The sequence below is a fragment of the Punica granatum genome, chromosome 1 (genome assembly GCF_007655135.1).
Source record: "Punica granatum isolate Tunisia-2019 chromosome 1, ASM765513v2, whole genome shotgun sequence".
NCBI lineage: Eukaryota > Viridiplantae > Streptophyta > Magnoliopsida > Myrtales > Lythraceae > Punica > Punica granatum.
The window spans coordinates 183,136-201,174 of NC_045127.1; the positions used below are offsets into that span (position 1 = coordinate 183,136).

General features: G+C 35.6%; 2 protein-coding genes across 5 annotated transcripts; one reads left to right on the forward strand and one right to left on the reverse strand.

Moving 5' to 3' along the window:
* The first annotated feature begins 305 nt into the window (after positions 1-305).
* On the forward strand, positions 306-4,566 carry LOC116191181 (organic cation/carnitine transporter 7). Of its 4 annotated transcripts, none has more exons than XM_031520238.1 (6): positions 306-496; positions 1,304-1,586; positions 2,472-2,709; positions 3,266-3,794; positions 3,940-4,142; positions 4,245-4,566. In XM_031520238.1, the coding sequence occupies exons 2-6, from the start codon at positions 1,312-1,314 to the stop codon at positions 4,491-4,493; spliced, it is 1,494 nt and encodes a 497-aa protein (XP_031376098.1). In that variant the 5' UTR covers positions 306-496; positions 1,304-1,311; the 3' UTR covers positions 4,494-4,566. The 4 variants fall into 4 exon arrangements, with proteins under 4 accessions (XP_031376098.1, XP_031376096.1, XP_031376097.1 ...); XM_031520236.1 differs by having other exon boundaries at positions 312-490; XM_031520237.1 differs by having other exon boundaries at positions 314-508.
* Positions 4,567-14,317: 9,751 nt separating this feature from the next.
* On the reverse strand, positions 14,318-16,360 carry LOC116195125 (shikimate O-hydroxycinnamoyltransferase-like). Its single transcript, XM_031524103.1, has 2 exons — positions 15,790-16,360; positions 14,318-15,514 (listed from the first exon to the last, which is right to left on the reverse strand). The coding sequence occupies exons 1-2, from the start codon at positions 16,279-16,281 to the stop codon at positions 14,507-14,509; spliced, it is 1,500 nt and encodes a 499-aa protein (XP_031379963.1). The 5' UTR covers positions 16,282-16,360; the 3' UTR covers positions 14,318-14,506.
* Positions 16,361-18,039: the final 1,679 nt, after the last annotated feature.

An 18,039-nucleotide genomic window follows, 5' to 3' on the forward strand; every position in this document is an offset into this window, starting at 1 on the left:
GGGGATTCGAACTCGAGACTTGAAAGTCTCCAAACCACATAGGAGTGAGCTTGAAACCATATAAACTGTACTGCTCCATACAAAGTTTCCAGTGATAATAAGAATACCCCAATCGGAGGTACGACGAAAGGGAAAAATGTTCCTGAAATTGATACTTTAGATAAGAAGAAGAAAAGTCTTCAATTTCAGGGAGAGGGGGGACCGTACATAATTTTCACTTAGATCAGGGAGTACCGTGCAAAATTTTGAAAGTCGGGAGGTAAACCTAAATGTAGCCCATAATAGTTCAGGGGGCAAACAGGATTTGCTTCTTTTTAACTGAAACCATTTGCGGCTTTGGGTGATCAAAGTCAAGAAGAGAGTTCGGCCAAAAAGAAGAGTCGCAGAAGAAAGTCAGAGGTTCATCGCGTATTCTTTTCTTACGGGATCTGGCGTCCCCTTCCCAATCCCATCTTCAACGTTACAGCATCTGTCTGGTGTGGCTGTGAAGGTGGGGGTGCGTTAAATTGTTAGTCTTTGTCCCTCTATCTATAATGTCATCTTCCTCCTCCTCCTCCTCCCTCCTGTTCTTGCTCGTTTTCTCTCCGCCCAATGGCGCAGTACGATCCATGATGATCCGTTGATTAATTGTGGATTGATAAGGTCCTCACTGTTTTGTTTTTCCCTCATTAGTTTCTTTCGATTACTACTTACGTTACTAATGCATTTATTTTAGGAATTGTTTGCAGATCTGCTTTCCAAGATTTCCCTTCTGTGTATCTTTAACGTACTTTTGCCTCGACTTAGAAGTTTTCCTATAATCTTCGTGCACTGTTTCTTCTTTTTTGTGTCGAAAATGGAGATAGATGCAGCCCCTGACGAATAATGCGCAGGCTTCGTTTTCCCTCTTTTAATCATGTTCTCGAGAATATTATGAATGAATTTTTTGTTCTGCTTCCCTGATTGAACGTCAATCATCTAAAATATAATGAATTTTTTCCTTCTTTTTTCTTTTGGCAAAATTTTTATTATATGATCTTATGAAAATCTTTTCGGAGAGACTCCTCGAGTTTTAGGTTTTTCTTTTTATGTACTTTCGATTGCTGGATGCTATATGAACTAAATGCTGTATGAGATTTCATTGTCTGTTGGGAAATTTGTTATTTCGCCTTGAAATCTGTAATAGTTTCTTTTCACTTCTTCATCATATTTTATGCATTTTGGAGTTCAGCAATACTGCATTTCGTTTGGAATCGTACTGTTATGCGTTTAATCAACCGAGCCGAGGAAGGTTTGTCATGTTTTCTCTCTTTTGGTGTTGCAGGTGTCCCGATGGGAGATGGAAGCCCTATGGCCACATATACAGTTGACGAAGCTCTGACTGCAATGGGTTTTGGGAGATTTCAAGCTCTTGTGCTTGCTTATGCAGGCATGGGCTGGATTTCAGAAGCAATGGAGATGATGCTTCTTTCTTTTATTGGGCCTGCTGTGCAGTCTTTATGGGGACTATCTGCTCAGGAACAAAGCCTCATAACCAGCATAGTTTTTGCCGGCATGCTAGTTGGAGCATACTCATGGGGAATTGTTTCGGATAAGCATGGGCGAAGGTCATTTCCTCTTCTTCATTCGAGTTTCTTGTGATCTACTACCTGATCTTAGAAGCTTTGACAGGTTTTAGGATCTTCCGTTGCTTTAAATGTTCAAAGTGCTACTTATCCACTATGGCCGTTGGATCACTTAAACAGAATTTTTTTTTTTTTTAAATCTCTGGATACCAGTGTGAAATTTATTTGATTGAATGATAATCTTCTCAATATTAATAGAAGGAATGATGCTTGGAATAATAAGCACCAGACGAAGTATGTCTTACTCATATAGCAATATCTTATGAGGAAGTTCAGCCACTTGTTCTCGAGTGCCATTCTTTGAGAATGTTATTATGATTTCCCTTTATCTCATGAGCATATGGTTCTGTGACATTCGAGAAAGGATTATATGATTTGAATGACTTGGTTAGTTAGTTTTATATTTGAGGAGCAAGCTTGCATAACATTGAAAAGACATTTCTGTTTCCTGCTGTGCTTTCCCGGAATTCAACTGAATACAGATTCAGAATTACTTTTGTTTCCTTTTGAATTATTTTATCATCCCCCTGTGCGTGTTTACTCTCCAACCTTAACTTGCAAAATGATATGCCGTCTCCAGATTTTGTAGGCCCAGATTCTGTAATGTCGTTGCTGTTTACCCTCATTTCCACCTTGACACTCTAGCTTGACTAACAGTGCATAATTCAATTTCAGATAGAGAGCAAAAAGTAGACAGAAATGAAGACATTTCTTTTCCATTAATGGGCAATGTGCACGTGGTTGACAAAGATCTTCCTTATAAATTACCTGAGGAACTTTATGACTTACCATCTTGATGGAGAACCTGACTATCTATTGAGTTTAAATTCATTTGGATTTTCTTTTGTCTGTCTGTTTATACTTCAGGAAAGGCTTCCTTATTACAGCAATAGTAACTGCTGGAGGAGGTTTTCTGAGTGCCTTCAGCCCAAACTATATCTGGTTGATATTCCTTCGATGTTTGGTTGGTGTTGGTTTGGGAGGTGGTCCTGTGCTGTCATCCTGGTTCCTCGAGTTTGTCCCTGCTCCTAATAGAGGTACCTGGATGGTTATATTTTCAGCCTTTTGGACCGTAGGAACAATTTTTGAGGCATCACTGGCATGGGTATGTTTGCCATTCCTCTACTTCTCAGTCCTTTACTGTAAGTTAAATATTCCGAAGTTTGTGAAGCATCTCCTATAGATTTTTAGGGTATTGGCTCCTATTATATGAGGTAGAGGTATTGCAATCCAAGGATTGCATCATTGATGTCCATAGTAGTTTCTGCATTCACATTGATATCTTTATTTTTAACATCTTCAGCTGAACTTTGCATCCTAGTACCTGAGCATGTTGAAGGGCTCCGTCTTTTGAAACAAAAGCTCACTAAGAGCTCCAATGACTGCACTTTCTTTTCTCTGGTCAGAGAATGCAGTTTAGAAATGCTAATAATTGGATTGTACTCTTGATAGAGTTTCTCCAGGCTGTGGGTCCAACAACCTTATGTCATTTGATATTCTGACTGTAACTCGTGTGAGGTGGGTAAAGTCTTATCTGTGCAGGCAAAGGGAGATTGTCATGCAAGGTGATGCAACCAAGTTTTCAGTCTTGGGTCCGACAACTTTTATTAGAAGCTATGAACTGAGCGGTATTTGTCCTGTTGAATGTTTCCTTTCTGCAGTTTGTGATGCCAACATTGGGGTGGAGGTGGCTGCTTGCACTATCTTCTCTACCTTCAACAATTCTCCTTTTATTCTATGGGTTGACACCCGAGTCTCCCAGGTACTTATGCATGAAAGGCAAAATGACCGATGCTCATAGCGTGTTGAAGAAAATAGCAAGACTAAATGGAACAGAGCTACCTTCTGGAACTCTCGTCTCTGATCACCATATTCAATTACATGAGAAGAATATTCCATCAGAAGACGTAAAATTGCTTTCTCCAAGAAGAGATGAAGGTGAAGATCAGAAGAGCTTGGATCATAGCTCTGTGGGTCTCTCATCATTGTCCATGCTTCTTTCACCTACCTTGTTGAAGTCGACTTTGCTTTTGTGGGTTGTATTTCTGGGAAATGCTTTTTCATACTATGGATTGGTATTGCTAACTACTGAATTGAGCAAGGGACGGAACCAATGCTCCTCGAATGATTTGTATTCAGAGAAATCCAATGATGTTAGCTACAGAGATGTCTTCATCACTAGCTTTGCTGGTAATAGTTTCCTGTTTGTTTGTTTGTTTCATTTTGAATTTTTTTTTAAAAAAAGAGATGATCTTATGATTTATCTGAACTATTAATATATCGTGTTTTTCGTGGCTTTTCCTTTGCATCATCACCTCCCTACCTGAAACCGAAGAGCTTCCTGGACTTGTTATAGCAGCTGCAACAGTAGATAAACTTGGACGCAAGCTTTCAATGTCAATGATGTTCTTCTTGTGCTGCATCTTTCTTCTGCCATTGGTAGTCGATCAGCAAGCTGGTCTGACAACTGCCCTCTTGTTTGGAGCTCGGATATGCATCACAGCTACTTTCACCATCATCTATATCTATGCACCAGAGGTAAGGAGAAGCAACAATTACTTTTCTAGTCCCCCATATTCACCAAACCGAACCTGCCTCTGATGATTAGCACATTTTTGATTTTGATGGCATGCAATGCAGGTGTACCCGACCTCAGTTAGGACGACTGGTGTGGGAGCAGCTAGCTCAATGGGTAGGATCGGTGGGATGATTTGTCCACTAGTTGCTGTAGCTTTAGTGCATGGATGTCATCAAACTGCATCCATACTTCTGTTTGAGGCCGTCATTCTCATGTCTGGAATTTGTGTACTCCTCTTCCCAGTCGAGACAAAGGGGCGTGATCTAACCGATAGTGTTGCCACTGTAAAACACATTGATGTGTTAGAATGAACATAATCATGTTACTGCCATAAATAAACTATATATATGTACGCAAATACATAGAGCAGTGGCCTTTGTGGTATATGTGAAAAATACCTTCTCCATGATGTAGGAAGTGTGACCTGACCACTCCCATGGAATGAAAATTTCATCGGGAATATGTAAGACTAGTGGTAAGTTAATTTCATAGATAAGATAAGAAAAACAACTAGGACTATAGTACATGAGTTATAAAAGAGGTTAAAAAAAAATTGAAAAATTCTTGTCTACCAATTTCGAGAGAAAATATGCAAAAAAAAAAAACAAAAATCCAATCACATTACATAGTGGAGTGATAGCAATATTTTTTTTAGAGCTAGATCAGTCGTATTCTGCGTGAAGTACGTCCACTGTTTATAATGTATCATACATAATTAAATATAGATAATGCATTATATATATATATATAATGAAATATATTATATGATTTATATTTTGAAAAACAAATACAACGCATCATATCTATGAAAAATATGATCAAATTTATTTTTTGAAAAGTAAAGATGATCTTAATTTGTATTACCTGATCTTTTCATAAAATATTTTTTATTTTATTAAAAAAATCGAGAAAAGTGGCAGTTGATCCCCTTAAAATTTTGATGTATATAAAAAATCATAATTTTTTTTCTTTTCATTTTTAGTGAAATTACTTGAATTTATCCCCTAACTCAACAAAGTTATTTACTCTTTTGCCCTCTTAAAGACTCATCTCCGCTCGACCAAAATCCCAAGTCTGTCCCTGCTAATGGTTGTAACTCTGTTGACTTTCTATCAACTTTTACCTTTCTCTTGACATTCCAGTAATCGGGACAGCGTAAACATAAAAGAAAACGTAAATGCTAACATTGTATCCAATAAAGGCAGTTGTTAGGTTGATCGCCACTCTCTAAATGGATCTATGCAAGGTCTGACCTCGAAAGAGGTCTGAGGATGCTGGCTATGAATCACTATTCAAAAGATAAGGGTTAAGAAAAGTAAATGGAAAAAAAAAATTGACAGCATCCTGTTTTAGCAAGCATTTGAAACATTACTTGGTCTTTTTTTTCTCTACAATCAGAACATCAGAATAGATTTGAAATTTAATTAAATGATGAACTATCTTATGCAATCAACCCGGTTAGTTTTATCATGCAATATATAGTTCGTGTCATTAAATTAATCTGCAAAAAAAAAAAAGAAGGAAGGAAGGAAGAATATAAAGAATGAAGCAGATGTCCATGTCATTTGTCAGACGAGACGAGGACCATGGGAGCAAACTGTCAACTTTGAAGCCGCAACCTCTCCCCTCGACTATGGAGTTAGCGCGGAATCGGATGCAAAGAATCCCCGCTTTTTCTCTTCCCTCCCACCCCCAACAACCAATATATATATATATATATGGGCACACCTACGTTTTCAAAATAAATAAATGCCTACGTCAATTTCTTCTCTATTATTATAAAGTTTTGGAGGGCACCTTTCCTCTCATTTTTTCCTCCAAAATTACCCATACTAATTATCTTTAGGGTAAATTGCACCGGTGGTCCAAAATATTTTACAAATATTTCATGATGGTCCAAAAAGTTTTTTTCGCTACATGATGGTACAAAATGTTTCAAAGTTGTTTCATGATGGTACAAACCGTCAACTCGAGTTGACGCCGTTAACATTTTGCTGACGTAACGCGTCCTATGTGTCACTTTTGTTACGTGGAACCAATCATAGTGCGCCACGTCATTTAAGACAAAATAAAATTTTAAAAGTCCAAAAAAATATAAAAAATAATTTTAAAAATACAAAAAAAAGAGTAAAAATTTTGAAAAAAATAAAAAATATTTTAAAATTTTGAAAATTTTAAAATTATTTTTAAAAATTTAATTATTTTTAAAAAATATTAAAAAAAAATACAAAAAAGAGTAAAAATTTAGAAAAAAAAATAAAAAAAAATTTAAATAATTTTTTTATTTTTTAAAAGGGTAAATTTTAATATTAAATTTTAAAATTTTAAAATTCTTTAAAATTATTTTTAAAAAAATTATTTAAAAAATTTAAAAAAATTTAAAATTTTAAAAGTATTTTTTTATTTTTTCTAAATTTTTACTCTCTTTTTTTGTATTTTTTATATTTTTTTAAAAAAATTAAAAAAAATTTTAAAATTTTCAAAAATTTAAAATATTTTTTTTTTTTTCAAAATTTTTACTCTTTTTTTTCAAAATTTTCTCTTTTTTTTGTATTTTTTTAAATTATTTTTTGTATTTTTTTGGACTTTTTAAAATTTTATTTTGTCTTAAATGACGTGGCGCACTATGATTGGTTCCAAGTAACAAAAGTGACACGTAGGACGCGTCACGTCAGCAAAATGTTAACGGCGTCAGCTCGAGTTGACGGTTTGTACCATCATGAAACAATTTTGAAATATTTTGTACCATCATGTAGCGAAAAAAACTTTTTGGACCATCATGAAACATTTGTAAAACATTTTGGACCACCAGTGCAATTTACCCTTATCTTTAACAAATCAGAACCATTAAATAGAAAATAAAATAATAAATCTTACCATAATAACTGCCCATTTACCTCTTATATAGTCCTATCCATCAGATTTGGGCTCCTCTTACATTTATTTGATTTGTTCGCATTTCTTATATGTAATTTCCCCGTGTAAGGTGATCACATCTAGCTATTACAAATTGGAGAAAAATATTAGATGGTCTAACTTTAACTTTTTTTCTTTCCCAAACTTATCCTTCTTCAATTTCTTCTTATTATTATTTTTATTAATTTCAATTGTATTTATTTAATTATGTCCCATTTTGTTGGCTTCGGGAATTGTCGATTTTTGGGCAATTTCTTGGTCTTTTAGCAAGTCAGAGACCTTTCAAATGGTCGCTCGTCTCGATCACGCCAACCCCCCAGTTTAGTTTAGTTTAGTTTAGTTTGATTATGTCCCAGTTTAGTAGGTTGCCATACCTGCAACCAACTACCATTCCTCAGCTCAGTCGTTACGTTGTTTGTATATATTCCTCTCTTCCCTCCCCCCCGGCTGATTAATTAAGACAAATAACAATCCCTCCACACCAAATATCATATGTGTAACGTAACACCCCCGTTGGTATATGCAGAGGAGAGCTAGGCTAGGACTAGGAGTGGTTAAATCCTAGCTGAACAACTCTAACTATTCCGCTCTACAATATCGGAACTGTTCTAGCTAATAAGATAATTATTATGTTCTCTCTCCCTGAGACTTTCATAGACTAGACTAGACTGATGGAGTAGTTACCCGCCCCCTTTGCGTAACTGTACTAATTCTGCACAGATATATAAAGCGAGAGATGACCATATGTTACATTACATTTAATAATAAAGTAACGGTCTCATATGGCACGGCGGGTACTTTCAAATCAAAATAAAGGAAGAACATGAAAAATATCATCCATATTATATTTTCCCCAACCCCAACCACCCGGTATCTCTCGTCCTTAATTTACGGAAGAAAGTAGGAATCCGATCTAGCATGTAATAGAAAATGGGAAAATAATCGGTTGTATATAACATCTCTCACCATTGAGAATTGAACATCTGTTAAAGCTAAGAGTTCTACGCCCCTTGACCTTCCAAGCACCGGTTGAGGGTACCCTTTTCTACCATGGTTGTTTCAATTTCTATATATATAGAAAGAATATAATTAACTGGTTATCATATATGCATACGAGAAGAGAAAAAAAGGTTGTTGCAACTAGTCAGTGTCATGACTAAGAGCGCTGCGGTGGTTGAGAATTTCTTGTGCGTGCCCAAGTCAATCATGAAGTTAATTCAATATATGCATATATGATGATTAGTAGAGATTATCAAGATCATAAGGTACGATTTCAAGCAATGGCTTCTTGAAACATACAGAGCATATCCTATATTAAATCAGTTGGACAATTATGGCCGCATGCTAATCCATCCATATATGTAAAAGTAAAATTGAATCCCGCAATATAATAAATGACATATTATTAGTGAAATAAAATTATTAAAATTTTTTTGTAAAAAGGTTAAGAGATTAGATTTAATCATGTTAAAACCGTTTTATTCTCTCGACTTATTAGAAAAATGCCAAATTCAAAAAATAAGTGACATATAAGTACGCTAACAATAAGTATTTATTTGAATGTTAACCTGATTTCTATTATAAGATTTTGTTATTATAATGAATGTATCAATTTGTTATAAAATTAAAATTAAAATTAAATACTTGAAATAAGGATATAATAAAATTTTATATCAAGGAAATGTATCACCGAGTTTGTGTTAGTATTTATGGAAAACTGTCTAATAGAAATTATTACAAGAAATATATACAATGCATACTATTGGAAAATATTTATTCAGTTATTCGAAATTACTATAATTTCATCAATTAATATTGCACAAAATTTAAAATTAATCATTGAAAATATTTTATTGGTTAAGAAACAAATATGTGCTAAAAAAGTTAGAATTTGCCATAAGAAATAATATATAAACTTGTTAAAACGAACATATACGATGTGAAAGATATAAACTACAAAAAATTAAACTGATCATATAAAGAAATTATAGAAAAAAATTATGAACCTGTAATACATATACATATATGATGCATATTAATTAAAAAAGGTAAAAAAACAAAGTTTTAATCTAATTATTGAGTTTAATATAAGTGACATATCTAATTAATAATTAACTCAAATATATGATGCATATTAATTTAAACAATTAGTTTCAAATTACTATTATTATAATTAATTTACTCTAATTTGTAAAAAGATTATTGAAGATTGCTATTTTAAAAATTAAGATTAATAATTGAAATTATTATAATTTTATAAGAGAATTAGTATTTCAAAATGTAAATAATCACAATAGAAACTATAATTAATTTGTACGGTGCACGGGACAAAAGACTACTATATATAAATATTATATATGAATAAACTATGTATACCCATGACAATGCCGCAAGAGTAAACTAGCAATTACTAGTAGTTAGGGATGCCAGTTTCAAAATCATGTCACTACATGGATCGATATCATTATGCATTAAATAATTTTACATATTGAAGCGCCTATTGTAGATTTTCAAGTTGTAAAAATTTAGTTGCATGAAATATATATGTCACAAGAAAATGACGAGCACTCTGTTAAAATATATAACTCACTCACTCTCTAAAACCTTATTATGACTGATTTTAAATATATTTATGCATCATTTTTTATTGAATAAAAGATATTTTAAAATCTTCTCAAAGAGTGGACATAGATACGCAAGAAAATACCTAATAACATAGGAAGAAAATAAAAAGAATACAAATGAAATGAAAATTAATAAAAAGTTTGTAAAAATTCTTAAAATAAAAGAAAATAACGTTGGGACATGGGGTGTCATGTTGCACACAGACAAGAGCGAACATAGATATGCGAGAAAGTACCTAGAACAAATTATAAAAAGAAAATGAAAATGATAGAAATGAAATGTATTAAAAATTTGCATAAATTTTTTAAAATGAAAAAGTTATGGTCCACGTGCATCATAAAAAAATTAAAATTCTTAGACACGTGGCATCATATGATGCACACGGACTTGGCCCTTAAAATGAAAGTAAAAATAAAGTCGGGACATGTGATGCTGCACAGGGACTAAGAACGGGTATGGATATGCGAGAAAGTATCTAGAAAAATATTACAAATTATACAAAGAGAATGAAAATGATACAAATAAAAAAATAAAAGTTAAGAAAAAAGAATTTGAAATAAAATGGCTCTAGTCCGCACGCATAATAATAGAAAAAGTTCCGAGACACGTGACATCAATGCATCATTTGATACACATGAACCGTGTATGAACCGGTTTAGTGAATTTAGTATTTAGTATTTATTAATTACTAATAGTATTTTTTTATAAGAGAGATTTATGAATTTTATACAATGAAAATATAAATTTTAATAATTAATAAATGAGTGAGAGTGCGTCATTACGCTACATCATATTTTCTAATTAATAATAGTAATAGTAAATTAGTAATTAGTAATTCTTCCAATCAGCGAAAGGGAGCTTGAATTTTAGTGGCCACTGATAATTTCGAAGGACTCGTTCTGGAACTTGCTATCAGTGCATCAGAAAGAGATTCAAAGTTTTTGTCCATTTCCTTGGTCAACTTTCCCATTTTTGGAATGATCTATGTAATTATGTACATGCATTCATGAATATTACATATAACTACCCAGCAAAAAAAAATCTTTTCAAAATTGATACAAGATAGGATTCCACTTGTTGAATCTGCCCATACGCTCTTCTAATGGGGTCGACTCAATAATCAACTAAAATAAATGAAAAGGAGAAAAAAAGAATTATACGGATATTATAGAGATTTTTACTTAAAATGGCTCATGATTTACTCGTTTTGTCAAATCTATCATATGTTTTTTCTTGTCAGCTATATCTTATGATTTACATTTTGCTTTAAATCTATTATGCCGTTATCTTTTCCGTCGACATCTAACGGCCGTGCTGACGTGGCATCCACGTGGCAAGTGGGGGCCCACTATCTCTCCACGTGCCACGTCAACACAACTGTTAGATGTCGACGGAAAAGATTACGCCGGGATAGATTTGATACAAAAATTAAACCATGAGATATATCTAACAAAAAAACATATAATAAATTTGATAAAATTAATAAATCATGAGTTATTTGGGGTAAAAATCCCTATATTATATGTGGAAAACCCTTTCTTTATAATGAGGGTAACATTCACGATAAGAGGAGACTCGTTATGACTTCTTATTCAACAATAACAGCGGAGCATAGAATGAGAGGAGGTATTCTGAAGGCATGAAAGCCTAAACCAAAAGATCAAACCTAACTCTCAAGAGATATCTTAGACTCACACAAAATACTGCCTTACTCTCCCTGCACCCATACATCAAAGCTCTCAACTCTATGTATAGGACCTAACATCAATATCCCATTTTTACCACTATGTATAATATTCCTAAAATACAATATTATCAAGATATTATTCCGCAAAAGATAGAGATTTTAAATTTAGAAAAAATCTCCGTAATTCACCCGAAAATTAGAAATAAAATTGGATCAAAATTCAAGATACACTTATAATAAATATCAACATTGTCTTGAATTCTTCAAGATTTTGAAAGTAATATGTAACATCACCTCACTCAATCCAAAATATTAATCGAGGGAAATATTCACCAGTAAAGGAGGCTCGGTGACTTCTCATTGAGCAGAAAACTAATGGAGAGAACAAAATGAGAGGTGCTGCCCTGCGATATGATGGCCTAAACTAAAATATCAAAGGCCTCTCACACTCACACTAAATACTCTTCCGCTCATTAGGCTCTTTTCTCACACCTTATATAAGGTAGGGGTATAAGTGAAACAGAAAAAATCGATCCTACTCGACCAAAAAAAAAAACCTTAGTTTTGGTACCTGTCAGCACCCAATTTTGGTCCATCGGTTTCAGAGGGGCAGAATCGTCGTTTTTTTGCCGCCCGTGAGGGAAGTATTTCCGATTAATTACCCGAGTATTCACGACTTTTCGGAGATAGCACATTTTCCTAATCTAGCACCAATTTTATGATTTTTCAAAAATAATACTATTTTGGGACGTTTTCAAATTTCGCGTACATCGACGTCAATTTTCAAAATTCGGGACAAAATTCGAGATTGAAAATAATTTTATCGCGTAATATCGATCATCAAATTTTTCGAAGCGTGATGGCGGTCTCGAATTATTTTTCCGACGTCCGATCAAGAAGACGAGATTTTTAAATTTATACGCGCGTCGATTTTGAAATTCGAAAAAAAAAAAAAAAAAGTCAGCAACGGTCAGAAGTCACTGACTTCTGACCGCTGCTCCTCTTTCATCATTTATTTTCCTGTTCTTCTTCTTCCTCTTTTCTTCTTTTCTTTTTCTTTTCTTTCCTTCTTCTTCTCCCTCCTGGCAGGGACGGACCCGAGCCTCCCGCGCCGCTGCACCCGAGCCTGCCACACGCCAACTCCTCTGCACACGCCAACGTCTTCCTCTGCACACGCGAATGGATTTCGTGCACGCGATCTCTCTCTCTCTCTCTCTCGATTCCGGAACAAAACCGGAAGCTCACACGAAAAATGGGGGGGCGGACAGAAAAAATTCCCGGGAGCTTAGGTTTCGTAGATCATATGCCTTAGCAATTAGGTGTACCATGTACCCCTAGACCCGGGTAACTTGCCGGCCCTCGACCTTCGGATCGTAAAATGGCAAGTGGCGACTCCTTCTCACGTGCGTCCGTCGCGCGTCCCCGGGAAGGTGGACACTCCCAAGCCACGTTGCATAGGCGCGCGCATTGCGTGCCCCGTCGAGATGAAAATTCGGGTGCGCACAGTACCCTAAATCAAACTTGGGTGGTTTCTTAAGCTGAAAAAATCACCCGCTAGAATTAGATACCCAGACCGAAAAAAAACCGAAGGAGCCGACCCACCAACTAGGATTTTAAATGATTATTTTATACTTAACACTTCGTATATAAACCTATTCTTCCTTGCCTAATCTCACTTTATGAGACAATGTTTTAGTATTTTGGACGTGAATGATGTTTAATTTATCTTGATGAACTCATTTAAGTATCGAGTATGGTGTATCATCTCATTGTGATGTTTTTTATTCGTTAATTTTTATATTTGATAATTTATAATGTCAAACTCGGAGACCAAAAAAACCAAGTCCATTAGCAGGTGGTTTTTCATTCCCAAAATATATTTTAGGCGGTTTTTTTTATTTGAAAAACCATTCAAGAAACTTGGTACCCACCCATTTAAGTAAAAAAAACCCACCCACCCACCCATTTATACCCCTAATATCAGGACTCTCAATACACATATAAATATCAAGACTCTCAATACACATATAGAATCCCTATTCACTTTCAATATAAAAATATTCATTTTATCTTTGTTTATAATTAATATCCAAAAATAAAATATTTTGAATATTCTGTGCATACATATTACATTCCCAAAGTGAGAGATATTTAAGTCTAAAAAAACGAGAAACGAAATTGAGTCAAAATTGAAAACACCAACTCAACAAATGTCCACATTATCTTGAATTCTCCAAAACATTAAGAGCAATACGAAGTCAGAAACTGAATCGTGGGTCCTAAATTATTGTCTTTGCCAAAAGTCAGAAGCTGAATCTTGGGTCGCCTTAGAACTTTTCCATGTCGAATTTCACTGTACTCATCCTGGATTTGGTCGACTACAGAAAAATCATAACCTTGACTATGGCTCTGATACCAGTTTATATGTTATCGACTCAATATAAACAACAAACATAAGCGGAAGAGGGAAGAAACTGCATATATGTGGTAATTAAAACCCTTTCCTTACGAAGAGAAAAATATTCATGGGTAAAGAAGGCAAACCTCAAGGCACAGATGGCCTAACCAAAAGGAGGAACCCAAGACCCTAAAAAACTCTCGTTTGACACAGTCTACTCCTACATTCACTAGGTGCCTTTTCCTGGTTTGAACTTCATTCATTCCTTTCAGGTTGCAAGATTATTTGGACAGATCATGCCTTTCTTCACTAACAAGGCAAGATCCGAGAATCGCACATATAGCCTGTAAACTAAAACTATGATCGATTTAATAAAGTTAGAATATCCGGGCTTAGGCCCCGTAATTTCCCAAAAAAAATCAAATTAGAACATTTCTTCATTATTCGTCGCGGGCAAATTAAGGAGAAAAAGGGACCTCATGGGATTGATGGAGTAGTAGGATTTTGCATATGTGGATAAAAAGAAATTATATTACCGTGGTTCACAAGCTGGGTTGTTGGCAAAGTACAACTATATGCACACTATAGGACGACGCTTGCACTGCGATAGTGCTATGTACCAACATTACATCACATACAGGTAGGATCGATGATCCTCCAAGCTGATGAATAGTATATATTTATTTATATACGTACTATTATGGCTTAATTAGGTAATGGAAGGTCAAAGGCCTGAAGACATGAGCAGCCTCCATCTCAATGGAGAGGAGCTGCCATTTGGGGAGGTGCATGTAGACAATCCAATCGTCATTGTCAAGTGGACTGGGCATAGGCATAACGTAGCCGGCATCCCCTCCCCATGGGAAATGGTATGACGCGAACGCGGGCCTCCCCCACCCAAAGTTAATATCGGCCACAGGGAACCTCTGACCGGACGACACCACGAAAGCGGGGCCATCTTCAGTCCCCTTGCAGTAGATCCTAGCCAGGCTCGGCTCCGGGCGGTGAGCTTCCACCCAGTCTATCAGCCCCAAGAAGTGCTCCTCAGTGGCTGCAGCCTGGAGGAACTCGTGGACTCCGTCAGCTATCCAGCTAAGAGGCTTCCCAGCTAGCTCGGACACACTCTTCTCCCCGAATGGGATGGACAGGACATTCCCAAAGTAGGAGCTCAAGTCTCCGCGCAGCTTGGTCCGCCCATCCACCACGATCCCCATCTTTGAAGTTAATGACATCCTGGGATTGCTGCTGCTAGCTGGGTGGTCTTCTGAGCGGAATGAGGAGGACTGGGCCACCATCTTCCAGAGGAAGGAGCTAAAGGACTCTAGCTTAGTCCTCTTGCAGTCATTGGAGCTGGCGGCCAGCTGGAGCTGCCTGAGCTGGTCCGCAGGCACATAGTAGATGCGGCTCACAAGTTGGTCCTCGCCCACATCAGCTGTTAATAATGGGCTCTCGGGAGGGGGAGGAGGAGTGGACAGATTGGAAAGGGTCACATACATGTCGTCAATGGCTGGGTCCAGGTGATAATTAGAGGTTGACTGGTGTCGAGGATATAGGAGAGAGCGGCGGAAGGTTGGGTGGACGGAGATGGAGGACGAGCGGCACATCTCTGCCCATGATGAGAGGAACATGTTGGCCGAGTAGGCATCCGCTATGCGATGATCAAACGTGCACGCCACTACCAGTCCGCCGCACTTGAATTCTGTTGCCTGATCCCATATACGAGGGTAATCATATCGCGAAATTAATATACATAACATATAACATGTACGTGTACTGCTGAAATACATCGTTCCGATGTCATGTGTGTGTGACTGTGTATATATGCACATACATGTATCTATATATAGTTATGTAGGAGATAATTATTCGATTATGCTTAACTTACAGAAAACAACTTTTTCCTAAGAATTAGGATTGATTAACGAAGTATATAGCTGCACGTAGCCAGCAAGTAAACGTAGAGAAAGATCAGATAGAAGACCTGAACAGCAAGTACGCCACGTTTCTTGGAGGGTACAAGTTTGCCTTCAACGGAATCATCAGGATTATAGAGGTTGAGGTGATGGAGGCGGATGTCAGCGAAAGCTTCGATGAAGTCGACGCCAGAGTTGTTACAAAGGAGCTCGGGCTCGCCAGCGGAGTTGACAACCACCTCGCCAGCAAAGGCGTAGTATGAAATCAGGACTTGTGCCAGGGACACCTTCAGAGCCCCAACCATGGACCCAAATGTGGGTAGAGGCGCCGGCGGGGTGGTCATCATATCAATATCTTTATCAATGTTGCTATTACTGGCTGTGGCCGGGATGTAGCAAAAGAAGACGCTCACATCCACTGGAGGCAACAGCAGGTCGAGGTTAGAGAGCGGAAGCCAATGCTCCTGCAAGGGCAGCACCGCTGCTACCACTTCTCTCTTGCTGACCTTCACCCTCACCATGGCCTCATCTCTTTCCCCTGCACCGCCCATCGATCCCATTCTAATGGCTCACGAAAGGACCAAATTAAATGGGGTGCGTAGGAAGAGCAAAATTCCTATGCGTGTCTATGGGGAAATGATGACCTTCCTTTATTTATAGGCCAAAATTCACTCGTGATTGGTAATTAAAACAATAATTGTGGGTCCAATCTAGCTATCAGGAAAAAAAAAATGTGGATCCTCGTTTAATAACCAAAAGATTCTTGATTAAATATCCAGTGGGACTACTCGTGGCGATTTATTTGATACTATGATTTTTATTTCATTGTACTAGGCCTACAAGCCTTCATTGTAATTGAATAAAAAATGTATGTCCTATTAGGGAAAAGAAAATGTTTGTCGAGCGAAAATGAGTTAAATGCAATGGCATAAGAGATGATGTGCAAACACTTTTTCAAGACTGTTAAATTTTTTCACTTATATAAAAATCAATAAATAACTAGCCATCTAATGTAGTAATCTATATATATATATATAATATAATATAATATAAACTTGAATACAATTGCATTAAATAGTGGCCTCATTGTAAATATTGCAATTAATTCACATTAGTAAACTATTTATGAAATAAATAGATAAATAATAAAATAAATATATATGTTCTGAATATATATATATATATGAAAATCTATTTTGGTAATTCTTTTAAATAATTATCGGTAAAAAAATGATCGTATATATTTATAGATATATAAAAAAAATTATATGTTCGTTAGTTTATTTAAATTGTTTATATTACTAAAATACAATGCAATTTTTCACTTTATATAATTTTACACATTTATTATAATCATAATTTAAAAAAAAGATATGAAAAAAAGGTTCACTTTTAGAGTTAACTATTTTTTTTATTATAATATAATTCTTATGATCATCATAAGATCTAAAAGAATTCATATGGTATATTTTTAAGAACAAAAATATATTTACATACATACAAAACACATACAATTTATTAATACTATGTAAATGTAAAATAGTGAAGAATTGTAAATAAATTAAGTACTCTGTATAAAAAATTTGTATGTTAGATACATTTGTAACTATAAAATCCACATTACAAACATTAATAAATTCAATTTCTTATATTATAATGAAATGAAATTTTCTATCGTAAATTTTTTTATAGACTCCGTGCAACGCGTGGGTCTAAAAATCTAGTAATGTTACTAAAGTTGACAGCACTATACATTAATTGCACCATAGATGAAATTTAATTCGTTTCTCATGATATTTATACCATGCCCCATATTATTCACAGATGACATTTATAACCTTTTCTTTCGCTCGATTATGACATTTATAACCTAATGAATGAATAAAATACTACTGTTAGTCTGCCCTTCTGCCCTTCAATATTGCTTACTTGTGGAATTTTTCTAATTAACTTGGTTAATAGCTTGTTACTTCATGTGCGTACTGACGTATTACTTCTAATAAATTCGAACACACACAATCGGGTTAGGTCGAGAGAATTAATTAAGTAAATCTTCCGAAGAGGAGGGTCCGAGGCAGGTGAAGACTTGGGCAAAATGATGGACGAAAAAGTAGCCTTCAGGGGGCTTTTAGGTAGCAACATTAGATACCTGTAGGTGCATGGAAACACTTCGGAAACGGGGTAATCGGGGTGTAATTACCTTTCCACCCTATACTTAGGCACGGGACACTATTGCCCAGTTGTTTTTTTGGCACATTACTTAACAATCAAGATAACGGCACTTACTTTAAGTGACTCGACACTTGTTCCCCTTAAAT

Coding starts and splice junctions, on each gene's coding strand:
- LOC116195125 (XM_031524103.1), bottom strand. CDS start 16,281: ATGGGATCGATGGGCGGTGCAGGGGAAAGAGATGAGGCCATGGTGAGG. Junction 15,515..15,789: donor GTGGCGTACTTGCTGTTCAG/GTCTTCTATCTG, acceptor ATATGGGATCAG/GCAACAGAATTCAAGTGCGG.
- LOC116191181 (XM_031520238.1), top strand. CDS start 1,312: ATGGGAGATGGAAGCCCTATGGCCACATATACAGTTGACGAAGCTCTG. Junction 1,587..2,471: donor TCGGATAAGCATGGGCGAAG/GTCATTTCCTCT, acceptor TTTATACTTCAG/GAAAGGCTTCCTTATTACAG. Junction 3,795..3,939: donor CTTCATCACTAGCTTTGCTG/GTAATAGTTTCC, acceptor CTGAAACCGAAG/AGCTTCCTGGACTTGTTATA.